Source organism: Scardinius erythrophthalmus (genome assembly GCF_964197995.2).
Source record: "Scardinius erythrophthalmus genome assembly, chromosome: 8".
Lineage (NCBI taxonomy): Eukaryota > Metazoa > Chordata > Actinopteri > Cypriniformes > Leuciscidae > Scardinius > Scardinius erythrophthalmus.
Window position 1 is genome coordinate 38,811,552 of NC_138228.1, and position 16,883 is coordinate 38,828,434.

General features: G+C 37.3%; 1 protein-coding gene across 2 annotated transcripts in view; it reads right to left on the reverse strand.

Annotated features, from left to right (window-relative positions):
* Nucleotides 1-14,906, reverse strand: part of dmxl2 (Dmx-like 2) — an 82,699-nt gene extending 67,793 nt beyond the window's left edge. For both annotated transcript variants that reach the window (XM_081373126.1, XM_081373127.1), the window contains exon 1: nt 14,536-14,906. In XM_081373126.1, coding sequence (XP_081229252.1) covers nt 14,536-14,622 — 87 coding nt within the window. In that variant the 5' untranslated portion in view covers nt 14,623-14,906. The remainder of the gene's footprint in view (nt 1-14,535) is intronic.
* Between the last annotated feature and the right edge of the window lie 1,977 nt (nt 14,907-16,883).

Sequence of the window (16,883 nt, forward strand, 5' to 3'; positions counted from 1 at the left end):
GACCATGTGTTTACATTTTAATAAGATTGAGTATCGTTTGAATTTCAATGATTCCGATTCTGTTTATCGATTTCGATTCTGCTCATCGATTCGTAATTTCGATTCCAATAAGGTAAAAAAAAAAAAAAAAAAAAGTAAGATATAATTCACTTTTATTCTAGGTCTCATTGTAAATATAGGAAAATATGAATGTTTGCATATGTTTTAAAAAAATACCATAGCAAAAACAACTAATTTAAATGTAAAGCATTATTAAAGAAGTAAACGGTAATTAAAAAAGAACAAATAAACAAATTAGCAATCGCACAAATATACAACTGAAAGATCTGAAGATTTTCAGGTATAGATACTGTAAATCTAATGTAAAATGACACTGCACTTTATAAATAAAATACACATTACAAATACAGATACAAAAGTTATTCAGTCAAGAACAACGAGTGAATTTTCTTTTTGCCTTTTGCTGTTTGATAAACGTTATTATTGAGACAGAAGCAAGAATATTAGGCTGCTGTCACTTTAAGAGCTGCACGGATCCAATATACTGCTATGCATTTTTTTACGTTCACTTAAACGGGTCATGAACTGAGAAATCAAATTTTCCTTGAGCTTTTGACATACAGTATAAGAGGTCATCATACTATAAGAATATCCTGTACATTTCAGTTGCAATTTCGGCAAAGACTTTTACGATATGGACTCGACAGTAATGCAAGTATGCAAAGTATATTACATGTAAGTATGTTGCATGTAAGTAACTGTTAATTCTAATGCCTGATCTGTGACCAGTGATTTCTTATATGTAATGATGCATGTTCAGTCAGATATTCTTTATCTGTGTCTGTAAATCAAACCAGTGAGTAAACTGTTAACTTCGCACCGTTTCTCTTAGTAGGATGAAAATAATCTGTTATTTAAACTGTGATTAAATTATATATAGAACGCGATCAAAGAACGCTTCCTTTGCAATCGATAGAGCTGTCAATCAAACTGTGTGAGATTATCAATGACTGAGTTCTGGACTGCAACAAACTCCTGTAATAATCAACAAATCTCTTAATTACATTGTGTTTGCACTATTAGTTATGATGAAGGCATTTGTTAGTGTGCAGAAATCGAGTTGCAATCAACATGCCTGTGATTGGCTACAATGCTCATCACTGCCACCTTTCATGCCACGATCTAAATATAATGCTATAATCAACACTTTTCACGATTAATTAACCTTGAGAGCATTCTAAAGTAAAAGTAATTACTTTAGAAGTAGTACTGTAAGTAGTAAAAGCATTCTACAAGTTTTCAAGAGAGTTAAACATTTAATACTTTCTTTTAAAAGCTATTTCACATTCAAAAGATGTTAGCTAATCACAGCAGTGGGCGTTTACTGTAGCCCAATACTGGTTTCCCACTGAAGCTAAGCAGGGCTGAGCCTGGTTAGTACCTGGATGGGAGACCTCCTGGGAAAACCAGGTTGCTGCTGGAAGAGGTGTTAGTGAGGCCAGTAGGGGGCGCTCACCCTGTGGTCTGTGTGGGTCCTAACGCCCCAGTAACGTGACGGGGACACTATACTGACAGAGAGCACCGTCCTTCAGATGAGACGTTAAACTGAGGTCCTGACTCTCTGTGGTCATTAAAAATCCCAGGATGTCCTTCGGAAAAAGAGTAGGGGTTTAACCCCGGCATCCTGGCCAAATTTGCCCATTGGCCTCTATCCATCATGGCCTCCTAATCATCCCCATATACACTGATAGGCTTCAAGGTCTCCTCTCCACCAGTAAGCTGGTGTGTGGTGGACTATCTGGCCCAATATGGCTGCCGTCGCATCATCCAGGTGGATGCTGCACATTGGTGGTGGTTGAGGAGATTGCCCCTTCCATGTAAAGCACTTTGAGTACCTAGAAAAGCGCTATATAAATGTAACAAATTATTATTATTATTATTATTATTAAATAAAAGAGCATTCAAATCAGGGTAGGAAAAAATGCATTTTATTTCTAAATTATGACAATTTTTTATGTAAAAAGCATACTAAGTGAACCACAGGAACCATGATAAAACAATGCAGTTCATGACCCCTTTAAGACATAACCGACTATGTTTACGAGAACATTTTGACATATTTTTGAGTGTATTTGTCCGTTCAAGTGCAAAAAGAGAACTCAGTTCAGTTTCGTCCACTATACAGTGGGTGCTACTCAATAATAAAATTGATGCTTCCTCGTTTCCTTGCTCCTCAGTCCTCCATCGTCTGACCTGGAAACCGATCAAAGAAAGCCATCTTGAAGGACAACTCAATTCTCTAATTGCACCGCGAGGAGTGAGGAAGCTTCCAGATGAGCAATGAGCGAAAGATGCGCAGCTGTATCCTATGCACAGAAGTCTTTCTTGTTGAGAAACCTGACCCATAAATGCTCTTCCCCCTTTACATCTGTCACAATAATTTGAATTTATGCTTTTCCTTTGCATATTATTCCTTTGCATATTTCAACAGGGCATCTTGCGTTATTATTTATTAAGAATTTTTTTTAATTAACCAAACTTCACCAACAAAAGGGCAGATCCTTTGAGCACAGCAGATGATGCTTTGAAGTGACGCTTGAATGATCAAGAATATTCCAATATACATAAGCTTTCCTTCGATTCCTCCATCCTCATTTTATTTCCTTGCAACCTTCCCTCGCATCCTAAAGGGGGGTGGAGCTGAGACGCAAGAAAAGGAAGCAAGGATGCACAAATTAGAAATTAGAAGCACCCAGTATAAGAGGTGGCGCACGGTTTGGATGTGTGTGCAGCACACAAAACAGCACGCGGGTCTTCTTGCGTTTGAATGGTTTAAAGTCATATTAAAATCCACACAAAGGAATCGATAACAGGAATCAAAATAGTAATTTTATAACAAGTATCCAAAATCCTGACCCTTAAATATCTGATTCCAGAATTATAATCCATTTTGGATTCCCATCCCTACTTTTTAATCAACTGTTCAAAGGCTCAAACTTCAAAATAACATTTTAGATGATAATGGGACGTACTCACTAACGTAACGAGGTCATGTGACCAAATTTTATTTAAAAATAAAACTAGGCCTATGTGCACTATAATGTATATTCTATGCAGTAGTAAGCAGTACATAATTGGTACAATAAACACACATGCACACACACACACAGGTTGTCACAAGCCATTAATCAGTCCAGACTGAAAAGCTGAATGCTGCACCTGTTGTTCTGAGCAGTGTGTGTTTGTATGTGTGTGTGTGCATGTGCTCATCCTCTCTATGACTTATTAATGGGAAGAGAGCACAGAGGTACTGAAAGCAAACAAGCTCAAAATGAGCTTTATATATTCCCATTACAGACACGACTGAGCAAACACACGCAGCATGTGTGTGCACAGAAAACAGAGAAACCCTTATAATATGAACAACATTTAGGCCTAGCCTAATTCCATTTCACAAAACATTCTTAAGAATAAAATTCTTCTTAACCATTTTTTTCTTATTATTTTCTAAGAAACAAGTAATAAAAACTCAGTGAGTGTTTTAGCTCAATTTTCTGACGTCATGGGATCACAACACTAAGAGATAGTCAATCTTTTTATGTTTTTTTTTTAGTTTTTTTGTGTGCGTTCCCGAGATTAGACCTTCCTTAACATAATGCCGAAAACCCGAAGTCTCTAGGTGGTCTGGTTGAGGAGGAGATAGAAGTGCAAGATTGGTGCGCACAGACAGAACAGAAATCATGAGTTAACAATCGCAATTTTGCCTGTTGGAAAATTGCGCTAAAACGATACAAATATTTCGTATTCCCAAACACTTTGTTCTTAAGACAAATTTTACGAAGTATATAGTGCTGCGACACAGCAGCTCGTGTCGTATTCAGCAGAGCAGAGTCTTTCAGTTTATAACTGCAAATATGGCCGCCGAGTGAACAGACTTTCCTTAAAAGGGACTTTAATAGAACTCAATTAGCTGATTACAAATGAATTGAACAGAATATAGTAGAAAACACTAGAAAAACTACTAGGAAACAGAACCAAACCATGTAACAAATATGTGTACCTGTATCATTTCAGACAATGTGTGTGTGTTCAGTGCGGTAAAATATCATCATGAGACACTGTGAGACTGAACACGACTAGAGCAAGACATCATTCATCAATCTGAGAGGACATGATCCTCTGGGAGAAGACAAATCGACTCATCCTGCCCGATTCGGCTCTGCATGCCTGTCAGCATTCCTGATCCGACATGTGTGCAGTGATTGTAATACCCTTCAGAGCTCAAGACTAGTCCAACCGAACGCTTTAATCTCATAAAGGGCTATTCCACAGTACGTTAACAGCTACTGACAAACATTAGCAGCACTGTTTAAATACTAAAAGACCTTCATTTGTAAAGTATCATCTTTAATACACCGTATACTGAACTCAGATGGCTCAGTCAACAAACAAGAGCAGATCAACTAATAAACAAACGTCATCTATTCAGCTTTACCATGTTTGAAATATGAAGCTTGTATTTTTGTAAAGCATAAAAAAATAAAAATCTACTTTTGTGGTGGGACTGCCTTTCTTCTTTTGATACACTACCAACAAAATTCCCGTAGTTACTATTTGCTCTAGGTACTTTATGGTGAAACAACCACTTGTCTCTTCCTGGTATCAACAAGACAGGTTTAATTTTATGTTTTACCGAAAGTAAAAGTGAAAGACTATAACTTTGTACAAACAGGTTTGGTAAGTAGTTTTATCAAACCAGTCTCATGCAAAATAATGTACTTTGGTTATACTTTAAAACAGTGTGACAGTTGTGATATATAACACTGAGACACAAATTATTTCTAACTTTATCTAAGGTAATCGACATTAGGCCACATTTGCTGTCCATTATCAATACGCTGAAAATAATCTAGAATATTCCTTTAACCTAGTTGTGTAGAGATTTCAACCATTAGCCTTTAACCTAGTTGTGTAGAGATTTCAACCATTAGCCTATCTATGGATCAAAGGAAGAACAAACCTACTGATGTGCATGCGAATAAAAGCTTAAATTAAATCAGTTCATCATATAAAGTCTTTAGAAGACTTGAATTAAACCGCTCAATTCATATGGTTGATGTTTAGCATGTCTTTATGAACTTTTTGAAGCTTTGGTTGCATCAATGCAGAAATCTCTCACGTTTTATTAAAAATATCTTCATTTGTGTTTCGAAGCTGAACAAAGTCCTATGGTTTTGGATGACATGAGGGGGAGTAAATAATGACAGAATATTCATTTTCAACTATCCCTTAAAAAAAAAAATCACATCGAAAACCACAGCACTGTTCATGTCAACATCTATACAAGCTGTTTGTCTAAAAAAAAAACGGAAGCACGGCAGCTTGTTATGCTATGCGTTAGGGGTGTGACGAGATCTCATATGACGAGATCTCGCGAGATTAAAACGCGTCGAGATTTCTCGTCGAGGTGAAACTTTGTCTCGTGAGTTGTTGTGATGTCTAAAGCTGAAGGCATTTCTAGGATTGTTTACCCAGCTTTGTCCTTATATGTCGACCCGAAAACTTGCTCATCTATCGACTTTATACTATTTAAATTCTTGTGGAAAAATAAAACTGAGTATGTTAAAAGGAAGACTCTGATAAGGAATACTTTGGAGGGAGGTGTGAATGCTTTGGACTTCAGTACTCTCAATCAGGTTTTCAAGATTGGCTGGATTAAACGCTGCCTGAATGCTGATTCTAATTTGTTATGGTTTCACATACCTAAAGTTATCTTTGAAAAATGTGGAGGGTTAAATTTTTTATTGTCTTGCGATTTTAAATGCAACAAACTTCCGTTCAAGCTTGCTAATTTTCATAAGCAAGCCCTGGAGGCCTGTAAGCTTGCCTTTTGCCACAATTTTTCCCCTCATAGAAGTATTATATGGAACAATCAGAATGTGCTGCGTGGAAAAAAATCTGTGGATTGGGTTGACAAAGGTGTAGTTTTTGTTTTGGATTTGTTGAAGAAGGATGGCAGCTTTTATTCCTACAATGAATTTATTAACCTTTTTTGAGTGGATTCCTCACCTAAAGTATATAACTGGGTTATTAATTCTATTTCACCTAAACTTTTGCATATGGTAAGGTCATAATGTAGCTACAGAGTATCCGTTTGTGAAATGCCCCGGTTGTCTATTGGAGGTTTGGAGCTTTTCAATGTCAAATGTAACAATTTTTGGATTAGAAGATTTCTCATTGGGAAGATCAGCTGTCATCCCAAAGCTTTTTTTAAATGGAAATTAAATTATCCTTCTCTTTCTACCATTAATATACGGACTGGCGTTAATAAGTTTCTGTTACCAAATAAGTGGAAAGAGCTTTACTTTAAAATTCTACATAATTACTATCCCTGTAACTCTTTTCTTTCTAAGTTTAAATTAGACATCTCTTCACAATGCACATTCTGTAATTCTAATCTTGAAACAATACCACATTTGTTTCTTGAATGTGATTTTGCAAAGGAGTTCTGGAAAAAAAGTAGCCTGGCTTATTTTTTCTGCTTATTACAAACTCTTTACTTTTGAGGTTTTGAATGTGCTGTTTTTGATTTGGGACTCCGGGTCAAGGGAGATGGATGACAGATTAAAACTGCTTACTTTATGTGGCAAATTTCATCTTCATAAATGTAAAGTAACTGATTCTAAGCCCGATTTTAAACTTTTTTGTGTCGATTTAAAAATATTTTATGACTCTCTTTGTTTATCAGCTAATAAGAAAGCTGCTAAAACTTCTTTGTTGCTCAAAAAAATTATGGTTTCATTATAAACTACCTCCTGATTTTCTGAAGATTATTTATTTATGTATCCCTAATTTATTTAAATATGTGTATGTGTATTAATTTTTTTTTTTATTATTTTTTTTTTACATTTTTTTTTTTTTTTTTTTTTGTAGTTTCTATGAATGTTTTGTGAACTATCCCTTATGTAGGCTACTGCCTTGAATTACTTTGAATTTATTGTCTTATTTTTTGTATCTTAATTTATTTGTTGTGCTTGATGCATGTATCCCCTGTGCTTTTTGTTCAATAAAAAAAAAAAAAAAAGTTGTTGTGATGTCAGCGTGATGGAGCATGAGGGTGAAATTAGTATTGAAGATGCCCCTGCCACTTTTAAATCATTTGTGTGCCAGGCCAATCACACACACACTCCATGCACACACACACACACACACACACACACACACACACTGTCCCTCGCTCACTCACTCACTCATGCGCGCGCGCAAACACACGCACACTGTTGCTCGCACTCTCACTCACTCTCAACCCGTCGTGGAGGACCGTTAAAGTTAAACATGCTAGTTTTTCTGTCGTGATGTCCTGAAGCATTGCAGACGCGTAGCTTGTCGTCGCCCACTATGACACACGAAATGAAACGATCGAATCTTGCGTCCCGACCCCCGTTGTCCTTCACGAACCTCCACGAAACGGATCGTGCCAAAATCGCGCTAAAATAGTGTAATCTGAACCAGGCATGCTAATAAACATTTGACCTATCGCGCAAAGAACCTATTAAAGCACTGAGACATGAGAACAGTATAAATAACATTCACATATCACAAGTCATATCGACATCGCAATATTAAACAATGATCGCACATCGCAGCTTTTCCTCATATCGTGCAGCCCTAGTACTGCCCAAAGGTCTCAACTGCTGTCAGAAATCGTTGACATGCTTATATTCTTGAAAAAGAACATGACCATTATCTTAGGCTGTTCTGTGTAGTTAATTTATCTCTTTTTCATGCTTGAAGAAAAAAAAATTGTTTCTGTTTGAACTTGTAGTTTTGAGAGAGCAGTAGCCTACTTTGATTATGGATACACACTTACTGTTTGCATTTAAAGTGTTATTTCAGTTATTAATATTTATTTTATTTATACTGTTTTATTTTTTTATGTTCGATTTGTGGAAAGGAGTTAGATTTCTCATGTGAAATCGTACAGGGGAGAAGCCAGACGGTAGAGTTTATAGCAAAACATTTAGCAGTGTTTGCATGTCCTTTACTGCATAGAATTCTTTAAAATAGAAGTAAAATAACATTCATTACAAGTTGATTTCAAAATGCACCTAAATTGTTTTGCATTTTGTGATTTTCAGTTGAATAAAAGACTATTTCCCATTCATATATTTCATCATTGAGGATTTCTTAAAAATTGTTTAAAAATCTCGTCTTGTCTCGTTCTCGTGAACCCAATCTCGTGTCTCGTCTCGTCTCGTGGAGTAAGCGTCTCGTCACACCCCTACTATGCGTCATAAGCGCAGTGATAAACATCAGCTCATGTGTACTGGCAGACATGAGCCATATTTACATTTTTCAAACATATCCAGGGCTCCAGAATAACATTTGAAAGCAAGTTCTACAGTGCCAGCACCTGATTTGGTAGCACTAAGGTGCCGAGGGGTATTTTTAATGCATTACGTTTTTGTCTATTGGAAATGCACATTTGACTAACTTAAATGGGGTCATCGGATGCACATTTTCCACAAGTTGGTATGATTCTTTAGGGTCTTCATGTAAAGTTTGTAACATACTTTGGTTAAAATCCTCAATGGTTGTGTAAAACAACATCCTTTTTACCCCCTCAAAAACAGCTCTGTTCACAGCGACCCGTTTCAGTGCATGTCTCTTTAAATGGTAATGAGCAACTGCTCACCCCACCCCTCTCTTCGACTTTGAGGATAAAAAAAAGGAGAGAATGGAATTTTTTCATTGTATGGTGGTTGTGTACACACACTGCAAAGAAACATTTATAGGCAAACACCATATAAAGGTAAATTTTGCATCCGCTGACCCCTTTAAGTTGACTTAAGCCTGGAACACACCAAGTCGTCGGGCAGTCTCAGTGCGTCGGCCGACTAAATCTTCTCAGTGTGTTCCATACCGTCGGCTGAAATTGGTCCTCGTCGGCTTTGTAACGGCCGATTCGACATGTTGAATCGGCGTCGGGCCGTCGGCGAAAGAGGGAACTCTGATTGGCTGTTCAGCTTAAGCCGAGTTCAGACTGCACGATTTTCTAAGTAGTCGGGTCACTGTTCTTTTCACACTGCGTGACTATCTGGGGTAACATTCAGTTGCTGGTGTGTTCACACTGCACAATGCATCAGCGACAGGAGGTTTCACACTGCATGACTTTCAGGAGGAAGAATCGCCGACAACTTCTGTCTGGTCCGCAAACTACGTTTCGCAACCAAACACACGCGAGAAGTGATAAGGAAATAGCGCAAAATCCCGCGTGTGTAAGACCGCAGTTCTCGCGCGAGACTGAAATTGTTATTAAAAATGATAGCCTGCAAGAAGCTTGCGATCCACATTGTCTGTGCGCTGATTTGCAGCGAAAAGGAGAAAAAGAAACACCTATTATTCATGAGGAAATGACTGGGAAGACAAGGGGAGCCTGGACTGTGTGTTCTGCAAAGAGAGTTGGGGGTAAATAAATAATTTTGCAATGTGCTGCTGTTGCTGCTGGTCAAGCAAATGTTTGTGCTTTGTTTCTGTTTGATATAATTGTAAATATATCTATTAAAATACTGATATTGTGGCCTATAACTCCTCCCCGAACTCCCCGCTACTCTGTATCTTGTTCTCTCATTGGCTGTTGGTCATCGCCGATGTAGTTTTCAGTCAGAACACTTTCACACAGCAGGATTTTGAATCGCAGACAGGTCCAGATATTTAGCATGCCAAATATCTCACGGGTGTCGGCGATTCTCTCAGATCGCGTCTTTGCTCATTCACACTGCGTGATTGTCACTCGCGTGAACGAGCACCGATTTGCCTGTGATTTCGGGCATTTGTCGGCGATTTCTCAAAACCTGTCGGCGAGCCAAAATCGGGGCTAAAATCGTGCAGTCTGAACTCAGCATTAGTGAACGAGTCAGTGCACGAGAATAATAGCAAAACAGCGAGCAAAGAAGTCAAAACGGTCCAGATAGAGGCTGTTCTAATGTTGCGTCATCTTACCTGAGTGTTCCTTGGCGAATATTTCAATATTAACACGAGAGGAGTGGAATAAAGAAAGTGTTTAGCAGGATTGATATTCAAAACGGTAAGCACGCACTGCTTTGTTTACGGTTTGTGTATCTGCAGCCGGCAGCGTCGGTTTCCCTTTTTGAATGACGAATATAGACGAATATATCTGCAGAAATAGACAGTGGTCTCATTTACACGCAGGCGCAGAACGCACATTCTAGCTGACAGTCGGCTGTAGTTCTCTCGGTGTGTTCAGGTGCCGCTTTTAACCCCGACGCGAGGCAACAACACAGTCGGCTTTCATCAGCGCTAGTTCATCGGTGTCGGCTTGGTGTGTTCCAGGCTTTATTGATTTCCTGTGTGATGAAGCTATCATAGTTGGTTAAATGAAGTTCATGTGCCACCTACAGGTCTGCTAGGTGGGTGTAGGCCAGGGATGGGCAACTTCAGTCCTGGAGGGCCATTGTCCTGCAGAGTTTAGCTCCAACCCTAATCAAACACACCTGAACAAGCTAATCAGCATCTTAGGATTATTAGAAAGCTACAGGCAGGTGAGTTTTATCAGGGTTGGAGCTAAACCTTGCAGGACAGTGGCCCTCCAGGACTGAAGTTGCCCATCCCTGGTGTAGGCTGTTAAAGAAGACGTGATATGTGAAATTAACTTCATCACACAAACACACACACACACACACACACACATACATACACATATATATATATATATATATATATATATATATATATATATATATATATATATATATATATATATATATATATATATATATATAACAATGTATAATGTATTGAAGTTCATTTCACATATCGCGTCTTTTTTTCTTCAAATGAAAATAATCATGATTAATAATCGCAATTACAATTTTTAAAGTAATCGTGTAATTATTAATTAATCGTGATTATCAGTTTACGGTTCAAACGAGTAGCTCTGTTTCATCCTGCTTTAAGTACGTTTGTCAAATGCAACAGAAATGGCAGCGCTTATCAGTTAGGCAAAATGTTAGTGGCACCAGCACGACCTCTAACAAAATTCAGGGGGGAAAAAGGTCACAAAATAACCATTTAGTCAGAGTCTAGAGCCCTGATATCTGAATGTTGCAATTGTTGATGAAATCTTATTCCAGTGAGGTTTCAGCACTCAAATAAAACCCAAAGGCATAGAAATCCTCTAGTGCTATGATCCACCCTTGGCTCATGCTGGTTAATGATCCCAGCGGGCCTCAGGATGAGGCGTCTGCAGGAGTGGAAGTGTGTGTCAGCCTTGAGTATGGCGTGAGTGTAAGATATTCAGACACAAACGCTGGGCTGCATTTCATGCCATGTCTAATGACAACTGGCATTCCTACACAAACACACACTACGGTCCACCACTCCACAAGCCCAAAACAAACCGCTCCTCCTTGCAAAACAGCAAAATATAATGAAAAGATAAAATATGTTTCTTCTTTGACACCCTGTGAGTTTACCATATCATGTGCAAGCCTCACGCTGTGGTTGGTAAGCAGGAAGCCAAATAGCTCAAAAGGCTTGACACCCGAAAGTGAGACTGACAACTCTCACAAACCCAGTGCTGAGTCTTTTTATCTACTCAATGCTTTACTCCTCTGCTAAGATAATATAATGTCTTCAAAATATTTTAATTTGGGAATATTTCTTGACAAAAACTGCCATCATGATTTATTAATTAAATTAATCACAATTAATGGAATACTAAAGTTTGGAATACTTAAGATTTTTTAAAGAAGTCTCTTATGCTCACCAAGGATCCCTTTATTTGATGAATAATGCAGTACAAAACAATAATATAGTGAAATATTATAACAATTTAAAAGGACTGTTTTGGTATTTTAATATATATTTAAAATGTTAGTTATACTTGTGATAGAAGGATATTTAGCAGCCTTTTTGGAAACTGAGATACACTAGCATTCCATACTTTTATTCAACAAGGCAAAAAGATTTATATTTTACAAAAGATTTATATTTCAAACAAATGCTCATTTGAATTTTATTCAACAAAAAAAACATGAAAAAAAATTATCAATGTATGTACAGTTTCCAACTAATTAAGCAGCAATAAAGAACCATAATTAATAACTGAGCACCAAATCAGCATATTGGAATGGTTTCTGAAGGATCATGTGACATTGAAGACTGGAGTGATGATGCCGGAAATTCAGCTTTGCTGTCACAGGAATAAATTATATTTCAAAATATAAATGTATTCAAACAGAAATCAGTCCTTAAATATTGTAATAATATTTCAATTGTTTAAATACAGTAAAAATTAAAAACATATTTTCAAAAAAAATCTTAACCAGTGTGTAGAAATAATTGATATTAATTCAATAAAAGTAAATTTATCTTAGGTCATATAACTGCTAACCATCTCTAAAAAAAATTATTCTGACAAAGTTATGATAACTTTGAAAAGTATTAGTTTAAAAGTAAAAATATTAATTAATTGCACAATGTTTTCTCCAAATAGCATGTCAGACCACATGATATATCAACTTCCTATTTAGACCAGTGTTTCTCAAATAGGGGCCTTCAATCAGTAAACATCTGATAGAGCTACAAGATGAAATTAATATTATTTATTACATTTATCAATTATTTATATTAAAACAATTTAACTCAAAATCAAACTGAAATCACAAAATAAATTGTGTTAATTTAATTAGGGATGCACGATATATCGGCATCGGCTGATGTTAATTTTTTATGTTATCGTTATCGGCCAGATAAGAAAATTTGGCCAATATATTAAAGCGTTTTTTTTTTTTTGTTTGTTTTTTTTTTGCTTGAAATATGATTGGAATCACATTTTAAAAAAAGGAAAATACAGATAAGGTCATATAGGCTACATAAAATTATAATGAGAACATTATAATTGTGTGTTTGGGACATGGCTTTAAATGGTGAGACTTTTGTTTTTGTAATCAGGCTCTCAAAAATTAGGCTATATAAAAATTTGGATTTAGATTTATTGGCCAATATATAATTGGTTATCTGCTTTCAAATATAAAGAATTATCGGTTATCGGCCAAAATTTTCATACCGGTGCATCCCTAAATTTAATTCATCAATATTTCCAGTTTCTGTTCCTTAAAAAAAACAAAACAGTTTTGTCATCATTACATTTTTGAATATTGCTTTGGACAACAAGGGGCCTTTGAACAAAAAAGAAAGAAAAAAAAAAAAAAGTTTCACACAACAGGAATTTCCCATCACCTATAATTGCCCAAACACAGCTATTGCGAAAGCTAATGACAATCGTTTCCCAGGAGATACTGATCTCCTGAACTGTCCAAACTGACCTAATCATGTGGAAGCATGTGTGTGTACTTTCTGATGGAGAAGCTGTGTTAAACCACAGAGATACGTTCAGATTGAATTGCAGGTTTCAGTTCTTGTGTCTTCTCTGTGGAAGCCGCTGACTGACAAATCAAAAAGTCCACATCAGACCAACCTTTCCTTAAAAAGACATTTCAAAAAACACAATCGTCTTCTGATCTACGCCATATTTGACAGCAGATATTGAGCAGCTGCAGTAATATTCCAGCACTGATCACTGCAGTCTTCACGATGAGCTCAAAAGATCCAAATGGCGAGATAGGAGTGCTGCCAAACAGCTTGCTGAATCACATTTCCGCATGTTTTATAGTTTTAATGCCAAACAAGCAAACAGCCTGATCGGGCTCCATATCAAGCATCCTCGTATAAGCACCATAATATAGGCTAGCTAATATAAACATGCAATGCATGTCATGCAATCATTCTCTTGTGTATATATTTTTTTTGTGTGTGTCTAAGTTCACTACACATTTATGCAACACTTTTTGTTGTACAAATGCAAATAAAGGCAATGAACTGAGTAAACATTCCTAATGCAGGACTAATTCATTGATAGTGCACATCATGCAGTGATTGCGTCTTTACATTAGAGTCGCCTGTCAACTGTACTCTCTGACGTCACTGTGTGCACAGCTGATGGGCTCAACATCCAGGCACAATGGCAGTGTCTCATAACCTACTAAGCAACCTGGACAACATCCATAGACAGCATTCTGGGCATCACAATCGTCCGATGCTGTCTAGGTACTAGGCGGCTGACTAAGTAGGTTGTGCCAACGAATATCATCACCCTTTGCTGCTATGCATCATCATCATCACCATCATCATCATCATGAGTGAGCATTGCAACCAGATATAAACATGCATTGCATGTCATGCAATCGTGCATGTTAGAGTTTGCATAGATAGCGACACACTGCAGGTGTGCGTGTGCGTGTTACTGATCTGCAGGGATACACACACCGCAGATAACCTTGAGGATGACAGATGGCACACTGAACTCATACACGCATCATGAGAATGATGAGGATGATGATGGTGATGATGGTGATGGTGGTGCCCACAGGCTGCATGCACACGCGTCACGCTTGATCATCGATCACGCACAAGCGTAAAATAACGCGCCGCGTAGGTTTATTTCTCACCCACCGTGAACGGGACGTCGTGGACGCTTCCCACGGAGTAGCAGCAGTCCCCTGGGTTAACGGCCCCCGTCAGCACCTGGTGCAGATGCATTTTTGTTGATCACGCTGATGTTAAATTATTTACAGCAGCGACGCTTCTCCGCCCGCTAGGTTTCTCTCCATCTAGACCGGGAATCCCATCCGCCCGCGTCCGGCCTGGCAGCCGCTCATTCGTCTCTAAACACCCCGTGCGTTTAAACACACACGGGCTATGCTGAAATACGTGTCCTGCTGTCCACTTTCCTGCATAGAACGGTTAAAATCGCTCGTGTCGCGTAGCTGTCAACATTAACGAGCGGATTATACGTTTCTCCTCCCGCTGCTGCTGCTGTAACTGGAGCGCGCGGCACGATCACCGCAGCGGCGCTCGTGCTCCTCGTGCGCGCGACCCCACACCAGCGAGAGTATAGATGTACAACAACCAGAGTCTACAGATTTTCATAAACATTAAACTTGAATTGGTAATGTTAGGATTTGTATAATAATAATAACAATAATAATAATAGTGATAATAATAATTGTTTCAAAAGCAATATATATATATATATATATATATATATATATATATATATATATATATATATATATATATATATATATATATATAAAGTTATCTCTTTTCTACAGCCCCCTAGTTCACAAACAGTCTCGTTGTTGATATGTGCTTGAATGGTTTCACATATTATATTAAAGAGGATAATAGAGAGAGTGTACATTGTGTTTATGGGCGTTTACTTTTTTACAAGCGTGAGACCATTGAGGGAGACACTAAATTAACTCTCATTGTAGTGTGCCCATAAATAATTTTCACGTAAATGTTTAAAACTGTTCATACTCATTATATTGGAACAGTTGCGGACGAAACACAAACGCTGTGATTTTATGACATTCTTGTAAATTTGGATGTCAACTATCTCGTTCTACTGTGTCTACATCTAGGGCATTTAAAGCGCTTCCATGTTTTCGTGGCGCGCGCACGAGCGTGACGCGTCTGATGCACGCGGTCATTGATCGGTGAGCTGCGAGGGTGAGGAAAATTAAATGCGGGGGTGTTCGGTGGGTCCTGTTCAATACAAATCACACAGAGCCCAGGTAAATAATAAAGAAACTGAGTCATAATGTATGATTTCACACAGTCCTGGATGAATTAAGGCCACATTCACACTCAGCGCTACAATTGACCACGCACAGGGAATCCCAACACCCCTGCACGCGCCGGTTTGGTGTGTTCTGAAAACAGGTTACATGACATTCATAACATTACATGAAGTTCATAATGTTATATAACATTTGCACAATTGACAGTCATGGTATGGCATTCATAACACGACAAGACAATAACATTAAATATAATATATAGAAAAAGACATTCACAAAATATTATATAATATTACAACATTGACTTATAGTCATAGCATGGCATTCTTTACATTAAATGACATTCATGATAATACCAGTCAGAACATCATATGACATCTGTAACATTGTGACATCAAAACATGATAAAACAATACAATTAAATGAAACTCATAATAATGTGTCATTTATAAAACTACATAACACCACTTGGCTCAAACCATAGCAAACGTTACATGACTTTCATAACAGTGCATGGCATTCATACATTCATAGCATAGCATGACATTCATTACATGACATGGAATTTATGGCATGATAAATTACATGCATTATAATACATGCCATTTGTAATATTGCATGACATTCAACATTAATAACATTAAATGACTCATGATGAAATGTAGGCCTATAACGTTAACAGTCATGGCATGTTATTCTTAATGCTAAATGACATTCATAATACATGCCATTCACAACATTTGTAAGTATTACATGACATTCATCACATTGACAGTCATGCCATAATATTATTGACATTAAATCATCTTCATAATAACAAGCTACATGCCATTCACAACATTTCATGACATTTGTAACATTAAATTACATTCTCACTAATTCATGACATACATTACATGACATTCACAATAATGCATGATATTAATAAGATTACATGACTTGGTACACAACATTCACATTCACATAAACAAGACATTAAAAATAATACTCTGCATGATACTGCATCCTTTATCAATTATTTATTTAAGATTGTAAGATATGCCTGACTATAACAATAAATGTGTCATTCTGAAGCTGATTTTCATATTGTACAATGCAACATCAGTGACTAAGCAAGTATTAACGGAGACCGCCTATGATCTGTGCATTGTGTAAATGTCCATATGCACCAACAGGAAAACACCTGCAGCGAAGAGAAGAGCTTGTCACACACAT